General features: G+C 44.7%; 1 protein-coding gene across 1 annotated transcript; it reads right to left on the minus strand.

The window, feature by feature from the left end:
• Nucleotides 1-12,968: 12,968 nt before the first annotated feature.
• On the minus strand, nucleotides 12,969-14,282 carry LOC143893521 (uncharacterized). The gene has a single exon (XM_077399016.1). The coding sequence runs from the start codon at nucleotides 13,992-13,994 to the stop codon at nucleotides 13,212-13,214; it is 783 nt and encodes a 260-aa protein (XP_077255142.1). The 5' UTR covers nucleotides 13,995-14,282; the 3' UTR covers nucleotides 12,969-13,211.
• Nucleotides 14,283-14,890: the final 608 nt, after the last annotated feature.

The following is a 14,890-nucleotide window of genomic DNA, read 5'->3' on the forward strand; positions in this document are numbered from 1 at the left end:
ACCGATTGGCGGTGTACGTCGAAACGAGAGTGGTATCGTGAATTTGGACGACGCAGCGGGTCCCGGTACTCATTGGGTAGCGTACGCGAAGAGGGAAGATCAAGTCGTATATTTCGACAGTTTCGGCAATTTTCGACCGCCGAAAGATTTTGTGCGATATTTCGGGCAGAGCGTGACGAAGATTGAGTACAATTGCACGTCTTATCAGTGATACAATCAGAACATCTGTCGACAATTGTGCCTGCGATTTTTCCGGACAATTGACGCTAATTTAAAGTCTGACGGTGCGCCGTGGTGACTCAGTATTCGTTAACGATTTCCGCCGACATGTCTATAACGTTCACGTTGACCGGGAAGAGCAGCATCCTCGCGGAGCACTATTTTCCCGCCGTGGATCTAAGCGACGGTGACTACGAGCTCGGCCTAACGTGCTTTGAGACTTATCACACGATTCAAACGTGAATTCTTCAAACAATAAATTTTATTTCGACGAGGATGACACGGAAATTACGATTCCCGAGGGATCGTACGAGATACGAGCCATACATGAGTTTTTAAAACGCGAAATTTCACAAAAACGCCCGCCACGCGTAAATCGTTCCAACGATGATCGTACGTCGGTCGCGAATATCGTGCGAGAGGCGACCGCTCGCGCGAACGGCTACGAAGACGAGGTCGCGGAATATCCGATAGTGCTCCGCGCAAATTACAATACGATGAAGAGTGAGATCAAGTGCGCTGTCAGAGTGAACTTTGACAAACCGAACAACGTTGGATCGCTGCTGGGATTCTCGTCGAAGCGTATATTGCAGCCGGGACAGTGGCACGAATCGGACGCGTCGATTAATATTATCAACGTAAACATTATCCGCGTGGAGTGTAACGTAACCGCGGGTGCGTACAGCAACGGCAAACGTGTTCACACGATACACGAATTTTCACCGAGCGTACCACCGGGATATAAGATATCGGAAACGCCGGCGCAGATCATTTATCTGCCGATCATCGCGCGAAGCGTTACGGATCTAACGATACGCGTCACGGATCAAGACGGACGATTGCTTGATTTTCGAGGAGAAGAGATCACCGTCAGATTGCACGTACGACGGCAACAGCGATAACGCACGACGTGCAACATGCTCGTGTTGAACGACTCGGAGCACGCGACAAATAATAATATCTTTACGACTGCGACGATCGACGATATCATCAAATCGACATTCGGTGCCGTTAAAACAGAGACGAGAAAGAAGTTCAACGCATCAAACGTTAAATTTTTACAATCTCTGGGATTCGCGGTACAAAACATCTGAACGATGACTGAAATTCTTAACATCGGAGGCGAGCCGGTCTTTGACGATCGCATCGTCAAGATCGAGACTCACACGTACAACCCGTACGCCAACACAACGTTCGAGTATAGCGACGAGATACTAATACCCATCCCAAGCAGCAAAATAGGGCGAAATTACGTTTATTCGACCTTCTGATAGGTTCAAAAGTCTGTTCGACCAAGCCCAACTTACGTCGAATCGACGTCGAAAGAAGGTAAGTGGGGAATAAAGTTGAAGTAATTTTACGGTTGAAATTAGGTAATGCAAGGCATTTCGCCTTATAAGTCATAGTCTGATTCGGTGAAATGGACCTATCAGAAGGTCGAATATCGGTAATATTTTGGTAATTTTGACCAATTTGTGCCCTCTCTTCGACCTAACTTTTGTCTTTGAGACATCTAGTAGATGGCAGCGCTGCACATCACGAAAAAATATATATTCCATATTAGTTCTACCAAGACGGGTCTATGCTACAGTCATAGCATATGGTTCAAACCAGCCATGGAAACTCGGAGTAAAATATTAATAGAGTCCACCACTACGTCGGTTTTGAAACTGAATATCGTGTGACATGTAACAGAAATATAAGTGCAAAAGAAAATTTTCTGTACAGAATTTTATTTTACTTCGTTAAAAGCAACGCGATGTCGAAAATAAATAATTTAAGCAATTATTAATTAATCGTTAATTATTTAGCAATAATATTTTTTGCATTTAGCACAATAAAAATATTTTAATCTTGCACCTAACGTGAAAAGTATCGCAAAATAGATTTTTTTTTCAATTCTTAGTTACTCTGAGAGATATAATATAATTTATTTTATAATGCCTATAATTTTAGAAAGCGTTTTGATGTATCATGGCAGACATACTGGTTCTCATAATAATGGCTGATTTAACGTTTTCGTCTGAATTTCGACCTGTAAGTCGAATTTCCCTACTGTGAAAACCAAATACTAAATTTTGAGGGCAGATTTCCTTAATTAGGGCATTTTTACTTCAAAGTCGTTGACTTTAAAATCGTCTTGTCGATCAATAAGGCATTTTGACTAATAAGTCTGATTTCCCTATTTATAAGTTAAATTGACTTCAAAGATCGACTTCGAGATACGGCGTGCTTCGAGATCTGTGGATCGATATATCGAGAAATGCCGGTCGGCTGTGCCGCGAACGTAAACATTGATCATGAGTTCACCGTGTGACGCGGTCGAGTGCGAACGTGTTTTGTTCTGTAACGACTCTTTCTCGCAAATTCGCTGTTGCTCGCGCGAATCGTCTCGATTATTCTATTTATTACAGTATAGAGAGTTTCTTCTGTACTTCGTAACTTCTTGAAAAATCTCATCCCCCCCGGGTGACGAGCGCCGAATTAATTCCCGTGTGTTTGTGTTTCCTAGCATAACGATCGCAAGCCTTGTACAATGAGAAAAATTCAGTAGGAAGATATTAGTGTGTGTCGGGCGTTAACCTCGATTTATTCATTTATCGATGAGGAACAATTTTATTTTCTTCGATAATGCGTCTTACAAAAGGTCTTACAAAATGGATAATTATTTATCAGCAAACAGGAATCGATACGTGCAATAATTATAGATAAGTTATGGTAACTTTATATAATTTAAAGTCCAAGACCAATAACTAACTCTCAAGGCAATTTTGCTGGGCATTTCGACCTAAACTCGGACCAATTTCCCTTATAGGTCATTTTCCGTGGTAATCTCAACTTTGTAGTTAACTCGTAGTACGGCCGCGAGGTTTATTTCGCGCCTAAAACATTCCCTATTAGTCAAGTCAAACACACAAGACTTATATATGGTAAAAATTAGGTAATCCTGACCAATTAAGTCATATCGCCTACGAAATTGAAATTAGGTAATACAACCAGGTCACATATCCTTCAAATGGGGGTCTAATTTTGACTTATAAGTGGAATCGACTTTGAAGGCATACCTTTGATCAAAATTTAGTCATTTACAACCTATTGTATAACTTTAAAATCATTAAACTTTGAAGGCATTTTGTAGGTTTGAACTACGTAATTTTCAACCTGTACTTAAGACTTCAAACGCTATTTGATTTTTAAGACATTTTTTATGTCGAAAGTTGGTAATCCTTCACTTAATTAGGGCAATCTGATTTTGGTTTGGTTAAGATGCCCTGCTTTGCTGCTTGGGATACAACAGCAGAATCTGTATACGTTGCCGTGCGAAAGTTTTCTCTACGTCGAAGGAACATTGACGGTGCCGGCCAAGCCGATAACGTGGTATTGGGGAATACTTGCGTCGCGTTCATGTTCGATGAAATTCGAAACGAGCTCGACGGTGTGGAGATTGATCATTGCAGAAACGTAGGAATAACCAGCACGCTCAAGAACTACGTAACGGTATCGTCCGACAGAAGCGTGATCCTGCGAAACGCGGGCTGGGAACCACATAATAACGCGAACGGATACTTCAATTTCTGCGTACCGCTCAACCTGTTACTCGGATTTTGCGAAGATTACAAACGCGTGGTGATCAACGCTCATCACGAATTAATCTTGATACGATCGCGCACCGACAACAATTGTCTGATGGGAAGTCTCGCGTTGGAGCCTACTGTCAAACTACTCAAGATACAGTGGCGAATGCCTCACGTGGTATTGAGCGAGGTCAACAAGCTGTCGATGCTGCGCACCTTGGAAAACGGACGATATCTAAGTATGGGTTTCCGTTCGTGAGATCTGTACGAGTATCCCCTGTTGCAGAACACGACCAATCACTCGTGGACCATTAAGACCGCGACTCAGCTCGAGAAACCGCGATACGTCGTCTTCGCTCTGCGAACGGGTCGGAAGAACATGTCCGCGGACACGAGCCGATTCGACAATTGCAAATTGACCAACGTGAAACTCTACCTAAACTCGGAAGTCTATCCGTACGACGATTTGAATTTGGACTTTGGTAAACACAGATGGGCGATTCTGTACGATATGTACGCTCGTTTCTGCAAGGGCTATTACGGACAAATCGTGCGCTTCCTGGTTGATTCGCAATCACCATGGATTACGATGGGAAGACGGAAACGTGTCGTACAGCAAGGTGAAGCGTTTAATTACATCGGCCGTGCTCGGTGAGGAAGAGGACGACAACGATGACGATGACGACGACGACGACAAGATTCCGACTCTCGTGTACGTCAAGGGATGCCAGAAACGAGAATGGCTGGTGGATCTGCTTGAGAATAAAGCAAGAAACCTAAACATCGAGAATCTGGATGCGGATTACGAAGATATCGAATCTTTAAATATTCTAGATGTTACCAATACTATGCGATGTGGAAAACACGTTAAGAATTGCGCGTTGCAAAATGTATTAAAAATATTTAATTGGTGGTCGAAACGCCAGAAAAATTGTCATCTTTTTAGAAAAATAAATTTTATATGTATGTGTAAATTTTACAATGTTTTATTTCCTTTCCCCCATTAGTCGATATAGTGTACAAAAATTAAAGAATAAGTAGGTATACGTGACGAATTCTAACTCGATAGCTTCGAGGGGGGGTATCAGGTTTCAATGAACATATCTGAACATGTTTCGCGGTTGATGTCATGCGGAAGGGAAAGGGGGGGAAGGGAGGGGATACGTCTTAATAAAAAAACATCTTACCTTAATCCCTTCTCTTAAATTTCAGAGCGCTAATTGGGCGTTTCAGAAACATTAATTTCCCCTCCTTCATCATAGTTTTGAAAGTTGCCGCGTATATTCGATTAATTTTATACGACTAGTCTCGTATCGACTGCTTGTGCGAACGGTGTTCACTTCTCATAACCGAGAGAAAGAATCTATTATGTATGTGAAGTTAGCCCCGCACTATTTGAATTTTTGGTTTTTTTTATTGTGCCGTGTTGTGCTACGTTTGTGTTGTATTGTGCCGCAAACCGCAACTCCGTAACTCAAAGCGTATTCAAGAAAATTAAAAAAAAAACAAAATTTTTGATAGCCCAGCACTTTTTAAATTTTCAGTTTTTTTTATTGTGCCGTATTGTGCTGGATTTGTGCTGACTTGTGCCGCAAACGAGAGATTGATAACTTCGATAACAATTAAAAAAAAAAAAAATAAAAAAAAATTATACTAGCCCCGTACTTTTATCGAAATAAACCCATTTTTTTTGGTTGATAGATAATAATTTGTGCCACGTTTTGCCGTTGGAACTAACTCGATATCTCTTTTCCTTGGGCAGATAAAAAATATTAAATTTTTAAACAAAATAACAATTAATTACTTCAAAAACACATTTATCAAACTTCTGTAAATTGTGCTGAGTTTTGCTAGATATGAGTACAACAAAGAAATGGCCAAAAATGCATAGAAAGTTGCAGGGGTTGAAAATAATGGGCTAAGGGAGAGGGAAAAATAAGGGTGAAAAAAAAATTTTACAATTTAAAATTTTTTAAAATTGTGCCGGGTTGTGCTCGAAGAGTACAATAACTTTTTTCAATGACAAAATGTCCGCAAGTCGTTAGTTTTCGCAGCACAACCATCTAGAGAAAGCAGCTTTTAGGAATTCCAATTTTTAAATTGCTATAACTTTTGAACCGTGACAGGAAATAAAATTTTGCGAATTGTGCTGAGTTGTGCTGGACAGGCACACATGAAAACGGCTAAAAAAAATCGAAAGTAGCAGGGGTTGAAAATAATGAGCCAAAAGGGATGGGGGTGAAAAAAAAGTTCGCATTTTTAAATTTTTTAAATTGTGCCGGATTGTGCTAGGCGAGTACAATGACTTTCGTTAATAACAAAATGTCCGCAAATCGTTAGTTTTCGCAGCACAACCATCTACAGAAAGCAGTTTTTAGGAATTCCCATTTTCAAATCGCTATAACTTTAGAACCGTGACAGGAAATGAAATTTTGCGGATTGTGCTTTATTGTGCCCGTCCAGTACAACTCAGCACAAGTCGCAAAATTTCATTTTCTGTCACGGTTCTAAAGTTATAGCGATTTGAAAATGGGAATTCCTAAAAACTGCTTTCTGTAGATGGTTGTGCTGCGAAAACTAACGACTTGCGGACATTTTGTTATTAACGAAAGTCATTGTGCTCGCCTAGCACAATCCGGCACAATTAAAAAAAATTTAAAAATGCGAATTTTTCTTTTCACCCCCATCCCCTTTGGCTCATTATTTTCAACCCCTGCTACTTTCAATTTTTTTTTAACCGTTTTCTTGTTGTGCCCGTCCAGCACAACTCAGCACAAGTCGCAAATTTTTATTCCGTGTCACGGTTCTAAAGTTATAGCGATTTGAAAATTGGAATTCCTAAGAACTGCTTTCTCTAGATGGTTGTGCTGCGAAAACTAACGACTTGCGGACATTTTGTCATTAACGAAAGTTATTGTACTCGCCTAGCACAATCTAGCACTCAAAGACCGGCTCGCCTCCAATGTTGAGAATTTCAATCATCGTTTCAGATGTTTCGCACCGCGTATCCCAGAGATTGTAAAAACTTAACGTTCGACGTGTTGAGCTTCTTTTTCGTCGCTTGTTTAAAACCGCCGAATGTCGACTTGACGATATCGTCGATCGACGCAGTCGTAAAGATATTATTGTTATCTGTCGCGTGCTTCGAGTCGTTCAACACTAGCATCTCATGTGTCGCGCGTACACTCACGCTCACGCACACACTGACGCGTACACTCACGCTCACGCACACACTGGCGCGTTATCGCTCTCGCTGTCGTACGTGCAATCTGACGGTAATCTCTTTTCCGCGAAAATCGAGCAATCGTCCGTCTTGATCAGCGACGCGTATCGTTAGATTCGTAACGCTCCGCGCAATGATCGGCAGGTAAATGATCTGCGCCGGCGTTTCCGATATATTATATCCCGGTGGTACGCTCAGTGAAAATTCGTGTATCGTATGAACGCGTTTGCCGTTGCTGTACGCACCCGCGGTCACGTTACACTCCACGCGGATAATGTTTACATTGATAATATTAATCGGTGCGTCCGATTTGTGCCACTGTCCTGGCTGCAATATACGCGTCGACGAGAATCCCAGCAGCGATCCGACGTTGTTCGGTTTGTTAAAGTTCACTCTGAAAGCGCACTTGATCTCGCTTTTCATCGTATTGTAATTTCCGCTGAGCACTATCGGGTATTCCGCTACCTCGTCTTCGTAGCCGTTCGCGCGAACGGTCTCCTCTCGCGCGATATCTGCGATCGACGTACGACGATCGTCGTTGGAACGAACCACGCGTCGCGGACGTTTACGCGAAATTTCACGTTTCAAAAACTTGTGTATGGCCCGTATCTCGTACGATCCCTCGGGAATCGTAATTTCCGTGTCATCCTCGTTGAAATAAAATTTATTATTCGAAGAATTCACATTCGGAATCGTGTTATAAGTCTCGAAACACGTTAGCCCGAGCTCGTAGTCACCGTCGCTCAGATCCACGGCGGGAAAATAATGCTCCGCGAGGATGCTGCTCTTCCCCGTCAGCGTGAACGTTATTGACATGTCGGCGGAAGCTGTTCGACGAACACTGAGTCTCCACACGGCGCGTCGTCAAGTTTTAAATTAACGCCGATCGTCGTCGATCGTTCGGAGAAATTGCAAACATAATTGTCCACAGATGCTCTGATCGTATCGCTGATGAGACGTGCGATTGTACTCAATTTTCATCACGCTTGGTCCGAAATATCGCACCAGTTCTTTCGGTGGTCGAAGATTGCCGAAACTGTCGAAATATACGACTCCATCTCCTCTCTTGGCGTACGCTACCCAATGAGTACCGGGGCCCGCTGCATCGTCCAAATTCACGATACCGCTCTCGTTTCGACGTATGCCATCGACAATCGGTAACGAATCACGCATGAAAACACCTCTGAAGAACGGTACGCGCATTCGCCTTGCCAGTCGACTCAATTGTATGTTAGTCGTAATACCCGTGGGCATATTTAACGTCTATCTTGACGTTTTTTTTTAATCCTCAACACTACTCCTCGCCCGCGTTTGTGCGGGCCGAGATACAGTCCTTGTACATATTTGTACGGAGCAAAATAAAGTCCGCGACCTTCCATGGCGCGATTGTGACGTTGCGTCTCTTCCAGCTGACGCCGCGCGGCTTTGCTAGCGTTCATCGCCGTTGTATTTCCGGCCGCTCCGCCGGCCAGAGAGCCGAGAACTCCCAACAACGGTAAAATTGGCAACACGCCGCCTCGTTTCGCTGTTGGAAGTATCCGTTTCTTCGTCGACCTTTTCTTTGTTTGTGTTTTCCGTGATTTCAAGCCCATTCCAAGCTTCGTCTTAGCCTTCATGTCAGCCCAGACGGCTGTAGCGGCTGCCCTCTCTCCGAGAGCCGAATCTTTCGCGATGACTCGTTCAAGCGCTCTCTTGGCGCGTATCTTGTCCGCCGCGTGTCTCTCGGTGAGGCCTTTGTTACGCGAATAGTTTATGTCGTGCTCGCGACACGCCACGTCCAATGGATTTACACCCGGATCACCTTTAGCCAATCGTTCTTGCAAACGAGTACCCGGACCGCAAAACTGATAGCCGGGAATGTGCAGTTCGAACGGAAGTGTAACTATCGCGCGATTAAACAGACCTCTACCTGTTTTTTTTATTTTCGTTGACATTTGCCACATTCGGCGCTAAAATCGCAAATGTCCAAAGGTCTCTGTGCGACTGAGCGATTCGCGGTTCCGCTCGCCTATAAATAGACGTTCGAACGATAAAGTTCGATTTAGTTGTACAAATTGTGAGGAAAAAATGATATTTGTGCGACAACCGTTAGCGATTCGCGTGACGAATTGCGACGACAGATCACGGTCGATGGAGGGCAACGCGGATAGACGCAGACACGGTACGATGCTGCCGACTACTATACGTGCGATCATTTGCGGTCCCTCGAATTGCGGTAAAACCAACGTTCTGATAAGTTTGCTGGAAAGTCCGCACGGTGTACGTTTCGAGAACGTGTACGTGTACTCGAAATCGCTGCAACAACCGAAATATCGATATCTGGAGAATTTATTGACATCGATCGATGAAATCGGCTACTACACCTTTTCTAATAACAGTGACGTCATTCCACCGAGCGGCGCGTGTCCAAACTCGATATTCGTCTTCGACGACGTGGCGTGCGATAAGCAAGATACTGTGAGAGAGTATTTCTCAATGGGCAGGCACTCGAGCGTCGACTGCTTTTATCTTTGTCAGACGTATGCAAGAATACCGAAACATCTGATACGCGACAACGCGAATCTGCTGATCCTGTTCAAACAGGATGGCACTAATTTGAAACACGTGTACAACGATCACGTAAATACCGACATGTCGTACGATGAATTTTGCTCATTGTGCCACGATTGTTGGCAATGCAAGTACGGATTCGTAGTGATAGACAAGGACAGCGCGCTTTCGAACGGCCGATACAGAAAAGGATTTAACGTGTTCGCGATACCGTAAAAGCGATCAGTCGTTGCCGATACCTCGTCGGAGGTGAAACATTAGCGTTATTACAGAGAGAGAGATCGACACTCCGCTTTCACTCCTGCTTTTTTTTTTCGCGATGGCTGCGATCGACGAAAGCGAGACGATTCGCGAACGCGAGAAGGTCATGAAAAGAGATTGCAAAGACGAGTAATTCGATTCGCAAAAACTTCGCGGCTTTGAAGACCGTTAAGATCCGAGAAGGACATTGAGTTGGGACACGCACTTTAAACCTCTCATTCGGGCCGTTGAAAAAGATCGTTGACAACTCCGAGCTTGATCGCGGTGTGAAAAAAGAGGAGCCGACGGAGAGCGACGCTGACGCGAAATCGAACCGCTGTCCGTTCAACAGCGCGGGGAGGAGGAGGAGGATGTACACCGAAAAGAAAGAAGAAACGATCAGCTCCTGGCCGGATCTGTCATCGACACCGTGTAAATCTGATCAATCGAAACGACCGATAACCTCTACACCGATAACCTCTACACCGACGCGAACCATGCAACGTAACAAGTCCCCCGAATTTCTGAACCCCAGCGAATGTTTTCGAAACACCCACGGACGACTCGATCAGGACGACCGTTCATAATCGGTTGCAAACGTCGGAGGGTCGACCAATGGGTTTATAGAATCGTTGGAAGATCACTTGGGTCCACTGAGCCGAATTTACATCGCAGATGTTTTGGGCGCCTGTCCATCGATGGACATAGCGTACGGCGTTTATCTCGGCAATAATAAATTGATGCTCGGTAATAAAAGTTTTGACGTGGACAAAGCGGATAACATTTATATCGACGGCGTACGATACGCCGGCACACCCGGTATTTACGAGTTGATCTTCAAAAAAATACCCGATGACGCGATCTACACGGAGGACGATAAGATCAAGTACAGGAGCATATTGTTGGCAACGAGTGCTCATAAATACAAGCACGATCCTCTCAGGGCGACTAAAGGGCAACGTGGGATTCAAGTATCGATTTGTAATCTCACCGTTGATGTCTACCGAAATCCAAGAAGAAAAAATCTGGAAAGGGATTATCCATGCCTCGCGCCGCGCGATGACGCTAAACCGACAATAAGATCGACTACGTGTGCACTGGGACGACCCCAACGAGCTGGTGGATTCGTCTGCGATTGCTCGACGCTTCGCGTCAAGCTGGCAACAAATGCCCACGACAACGAATCATGTCGATCATCGAGGAACTTCGCGAAGCCGGGCTTATTATAAATTAAACCATGCGACGGCGATCCGTTCAATCAGCGTCGAAATGCCGATCAACAAATTTGGATTGTTCGAGCACAGCGGAGACGCGACGAACGCCATTTCGTACCATCGGTGGAGCGGGGATTAATGGATAATTTCGTGCGCAATAACGCTCTGTGTCGCGCCGCCACGGACTTTGACGCAAAGTCGCGCAAGATTCGTCGCGTAGCGCATCCTGAGACTGACGTGACGCGGTTAACAAACTGTACGTGTGATCAATTCTTTAAAATATTGAACAATCAACGAAAGAATCAGACGAGAAGCTGACTGCGTTCGAGAAAGATCTATCTGCAAGCGTTACGGACTGCGATAGAACAAGCTTCGCCATTCGACTACCGTTGAATCGGACGCGACAACGAACAAGAATGGACAAACGGTTCAGCAGAAACGACTATCGAAAGGCGTCGAGTGAAGAGAAGCACGGTTCATCAACGACGACGAGGAACGGCAACGAACGACTCGAGAACGGTTGTCGGACCGGCTGTCCTAGCGTACGAGAACGGTTGTCGGACGGTTGTCGAACGGTTCAAAAACAGCTTAAAAACGATTACGAGCGGTTTAGAAACAGCTGCGAACTACGCGGAGACAGGAAAGGCTACAAACGGCTAGAGAACGTCGACGACGACGACGATGAGTGGTAAGAAGCAGTTAACTGACGACGACGACGACGACGACGACGACGAGCGACAACGAACGATTCACGAATGGTTCAGAAGCGGTTACGAATGGTTCAGAAGCGGTTACGAACTGTTCAGAAGCGGGTACAAACTGTTTGGAAACTGCTACGAACGATGCACTAGAAGCAGAACGGCCGACAACGAACAGGAGAACGAACAGAGACCGTTAAAAATCGACCGATGCGGATAAAATATCGAAAAGCGACGGTTGTTGGACTGAACTGCAACGCTCCGGCGAGAAGAAATTTTCCCCGCAGACACGTCATAGTGCGAGGGTACGACGACCTGTGGCAGGCTGACATCGTCGAGATGCGTTCCGGTACTCGCGTTTCAACGAAAGGTGCCCACTACATACTCACCGTCATCGCTTGTGTTGAGCAAGTACGCGGTGGGCCGTGACGCTCAAGGTAAAGGCGGCAGCGAGACAGCCGACGCTATCGTTGAGATAACTCGACGAAGCGGGAGGTGCCCTAGTAATCCTACAAACCGCACATGGGGGTACAGGAATTTTACACAACCGACGTGCACGTCTCGTGAGAAAACACGACATCAATCATTATTCCACGTATTCGGTGTTGAAGGCGTCGGTGTCAGTGTGCGATTCAATCGTACGTTAAAAACAAACATGTGGAACATGTTACGACTCAAAGGAAATTACAAGTGGCGTCGACGCTGTTGACGAGACTTCGTGTCGGATTACACGCGCCGCAAGATCGAACAATCGGCATGCGACCGTCGACGTTACACCCCGCGAAAAGCCGAAAGAATTCTTGGCTTAAGGGGTCAGCGCGATAAAGTCGCGGGGGGTACGGCAAAATTCAAAGTGGGGACTCGGGGCGCGTTAGCAACTACAAAACAATTTTCGAGAAGGGCTACACACCGGATTGGACCACCGAGGGTTTAAGAATGTTTTTAAAGTGCAGCGTACCATCCCGAAACATATCTACTCGAGGACTAAATTCCGTGGAAAATACGTCGCTGGAGGGTTCTACGAGCACGAGTTGATCGCGAGATTATCCAGACGGATCTCGTGGAGAAAAGTTACTGCGCAGAAGGGGGCAGACGAAGGGGTACGTTACATCGGCTGGGGGCTATGGATCGCACAACTCATGGATACACAAGAACAATGTTATTTAATTCGTGTAAACTGTATTTTTATTCTTAACATAAAAAAATGCAATATCTAATATGTAATACATGTAAAATGTTTGAAATATGAAATACATATAAAGTACGTAAAAAAATATATGAAATACACATGTGTAATATCTTTATTATAATATTCTTTCCAATACTGTAATATAATACTCACAATACGTTACGTTATACTACATTCACACACATTCGTACATACATACGTTATACTACTACTACTACATTATATATTACGTTACATACATATACTATACATACGTTATACTATACATACGTTATACAATACATATGTTATACAATACATATGTTACACAGGTATTCGATAATGTCCCCACGGTAACGTATCGGTCGAATTAGGTATAATGTATCGCTTGTCGTCGTACGGACTCAGAGCGATTTTTGTTTCGGATACGGTGTACACCTCGTGTTTTTCGGACCTTATGCAAGCCTGCTGTCGCTTCATTTCAATTTCGTCTCGCAGACATCTCGTGTAATCGTCGAACGTTATCGACCTGGCTACGACGTTGCTCTTGATACCTTTCGCTTTTTTACAGTCTTTCTTACCATCCACTCGCAAGGCATACATTTTCGCTCTGAGTCCGACGAATTCGGTCATGATCGCACCGTTATTCTCGTCCTTCATCAAGCCCGGCACTTTTTTGTTCTCGAGCGTTATACCGTACGCGTTGTCGATCGCGTAATCGCTCGTGTCGAATCTAGCGATATCGCGTTTCACGTTCTCGTACACATCCTCGCACTCGATATGATATATCAGACTGTCCGTATCGGTATACATAATTCTACACTTGTCGCGATACAGGGGAGACATGTACTCGTGATGAAATTCATACAAACAGACTTTCGATATGTCGAGAATACACATGCCGACGTAAATAGGTTTGTCAAATTTAACCTCGAGTTTTCGCAGTTCGACGGCTATCAGATTTTCTGAAAAAACGCTCCTGCTGTGAAAATTTGGTTTCGAGATCAGTGCCTCCGCGCCGTATCTACCGTTCCACTTTGTCACTAATTTTACATCGACGTGATTTCGAACGTTCTCCATCGTTTTCCCGAAAACCGCGTTGTTCATCAATTTATACAAATTTTTCTCGAAATCGTTTTTGGCCAGTGTTCTAAATTTTGTATTGAATTCGATGTAATTGCAAAGCCATGGAGATTGAGCGAATTGCAATACGCGATGAATTTTTGTGACGCGAAGACCGTGGCGCGTGCATTGCTGTAGGTTGCGGTAGTGTGTGACATAACGCTTCTTATCGTACAGCGTGGCGAGAAGTTTGTCCTGCCGTTTGCCGGGTGGTTTATCGCGCGTCGGACAGAACGGTAGGTCAGCGTGCGCGTCGTGTTTATTCTGCGGATACTCTAGAATGACTTCCAGAATCTAACCCCCGGACAAATCCAAAGCGATCGCGCTAAACTCGAAATTCGAGACGTCTTCGACCCATCGAAAGTCTGCATAAGGCAATGGTTGACACATTGCCCAGCCGTACAAGTTGTTTACGTCAAAATACATCAGGTATGACGATGGTTTCGATGTATCGTAAGATTGCATGTACCTGTTATTGGCCTGCGCGTATCTGCCGGAACATTGACTCAGACCACCGCGTATACCGCGTTCGATGAACATGACCATGTCAATGTCCGTGAGCAGTTCGAAATTGATACCCGTATGCTTCAACATAGCGTCCCACGTAAACCCCGGTAGAGTGTAATAATACGCCGGATCGAGTCCATAACTCGCGACGCAGCTATCGCGAAAATTTTCAAAAATATCGGCCAACAGCAAGACATCGATCTTTAGATACAGATCGCTGTAGTCACCGAGCGTTTGAATGGAGAACCGCTGCCAGACGTTGACGGCGTGCGCGTAATCGCTCTCGAATACGGTGTCGCCTGTCAATGAACTGTAAAACGAGTCGCGCGATGGTAAACACGCATCCTCCAACTTTTCGACGCAGTCAATGTACT

Source organism: Temnothorax americanus, unplaced genomic scaffold, assembly GCF_048541705.1.
Source record: "Temnothorax americanus isolate GAGA-0224 unplaced genomic scaffold, ASM4854170v1 Scaffold120, whole genome shotgun sequence".
Taxonomy (NCBI): Eukaryota; Metazoa; Arthropoda; class Insecta; order Hymenoptera; family Formicidae; genus Temnothorax; species Temnothorax americanus.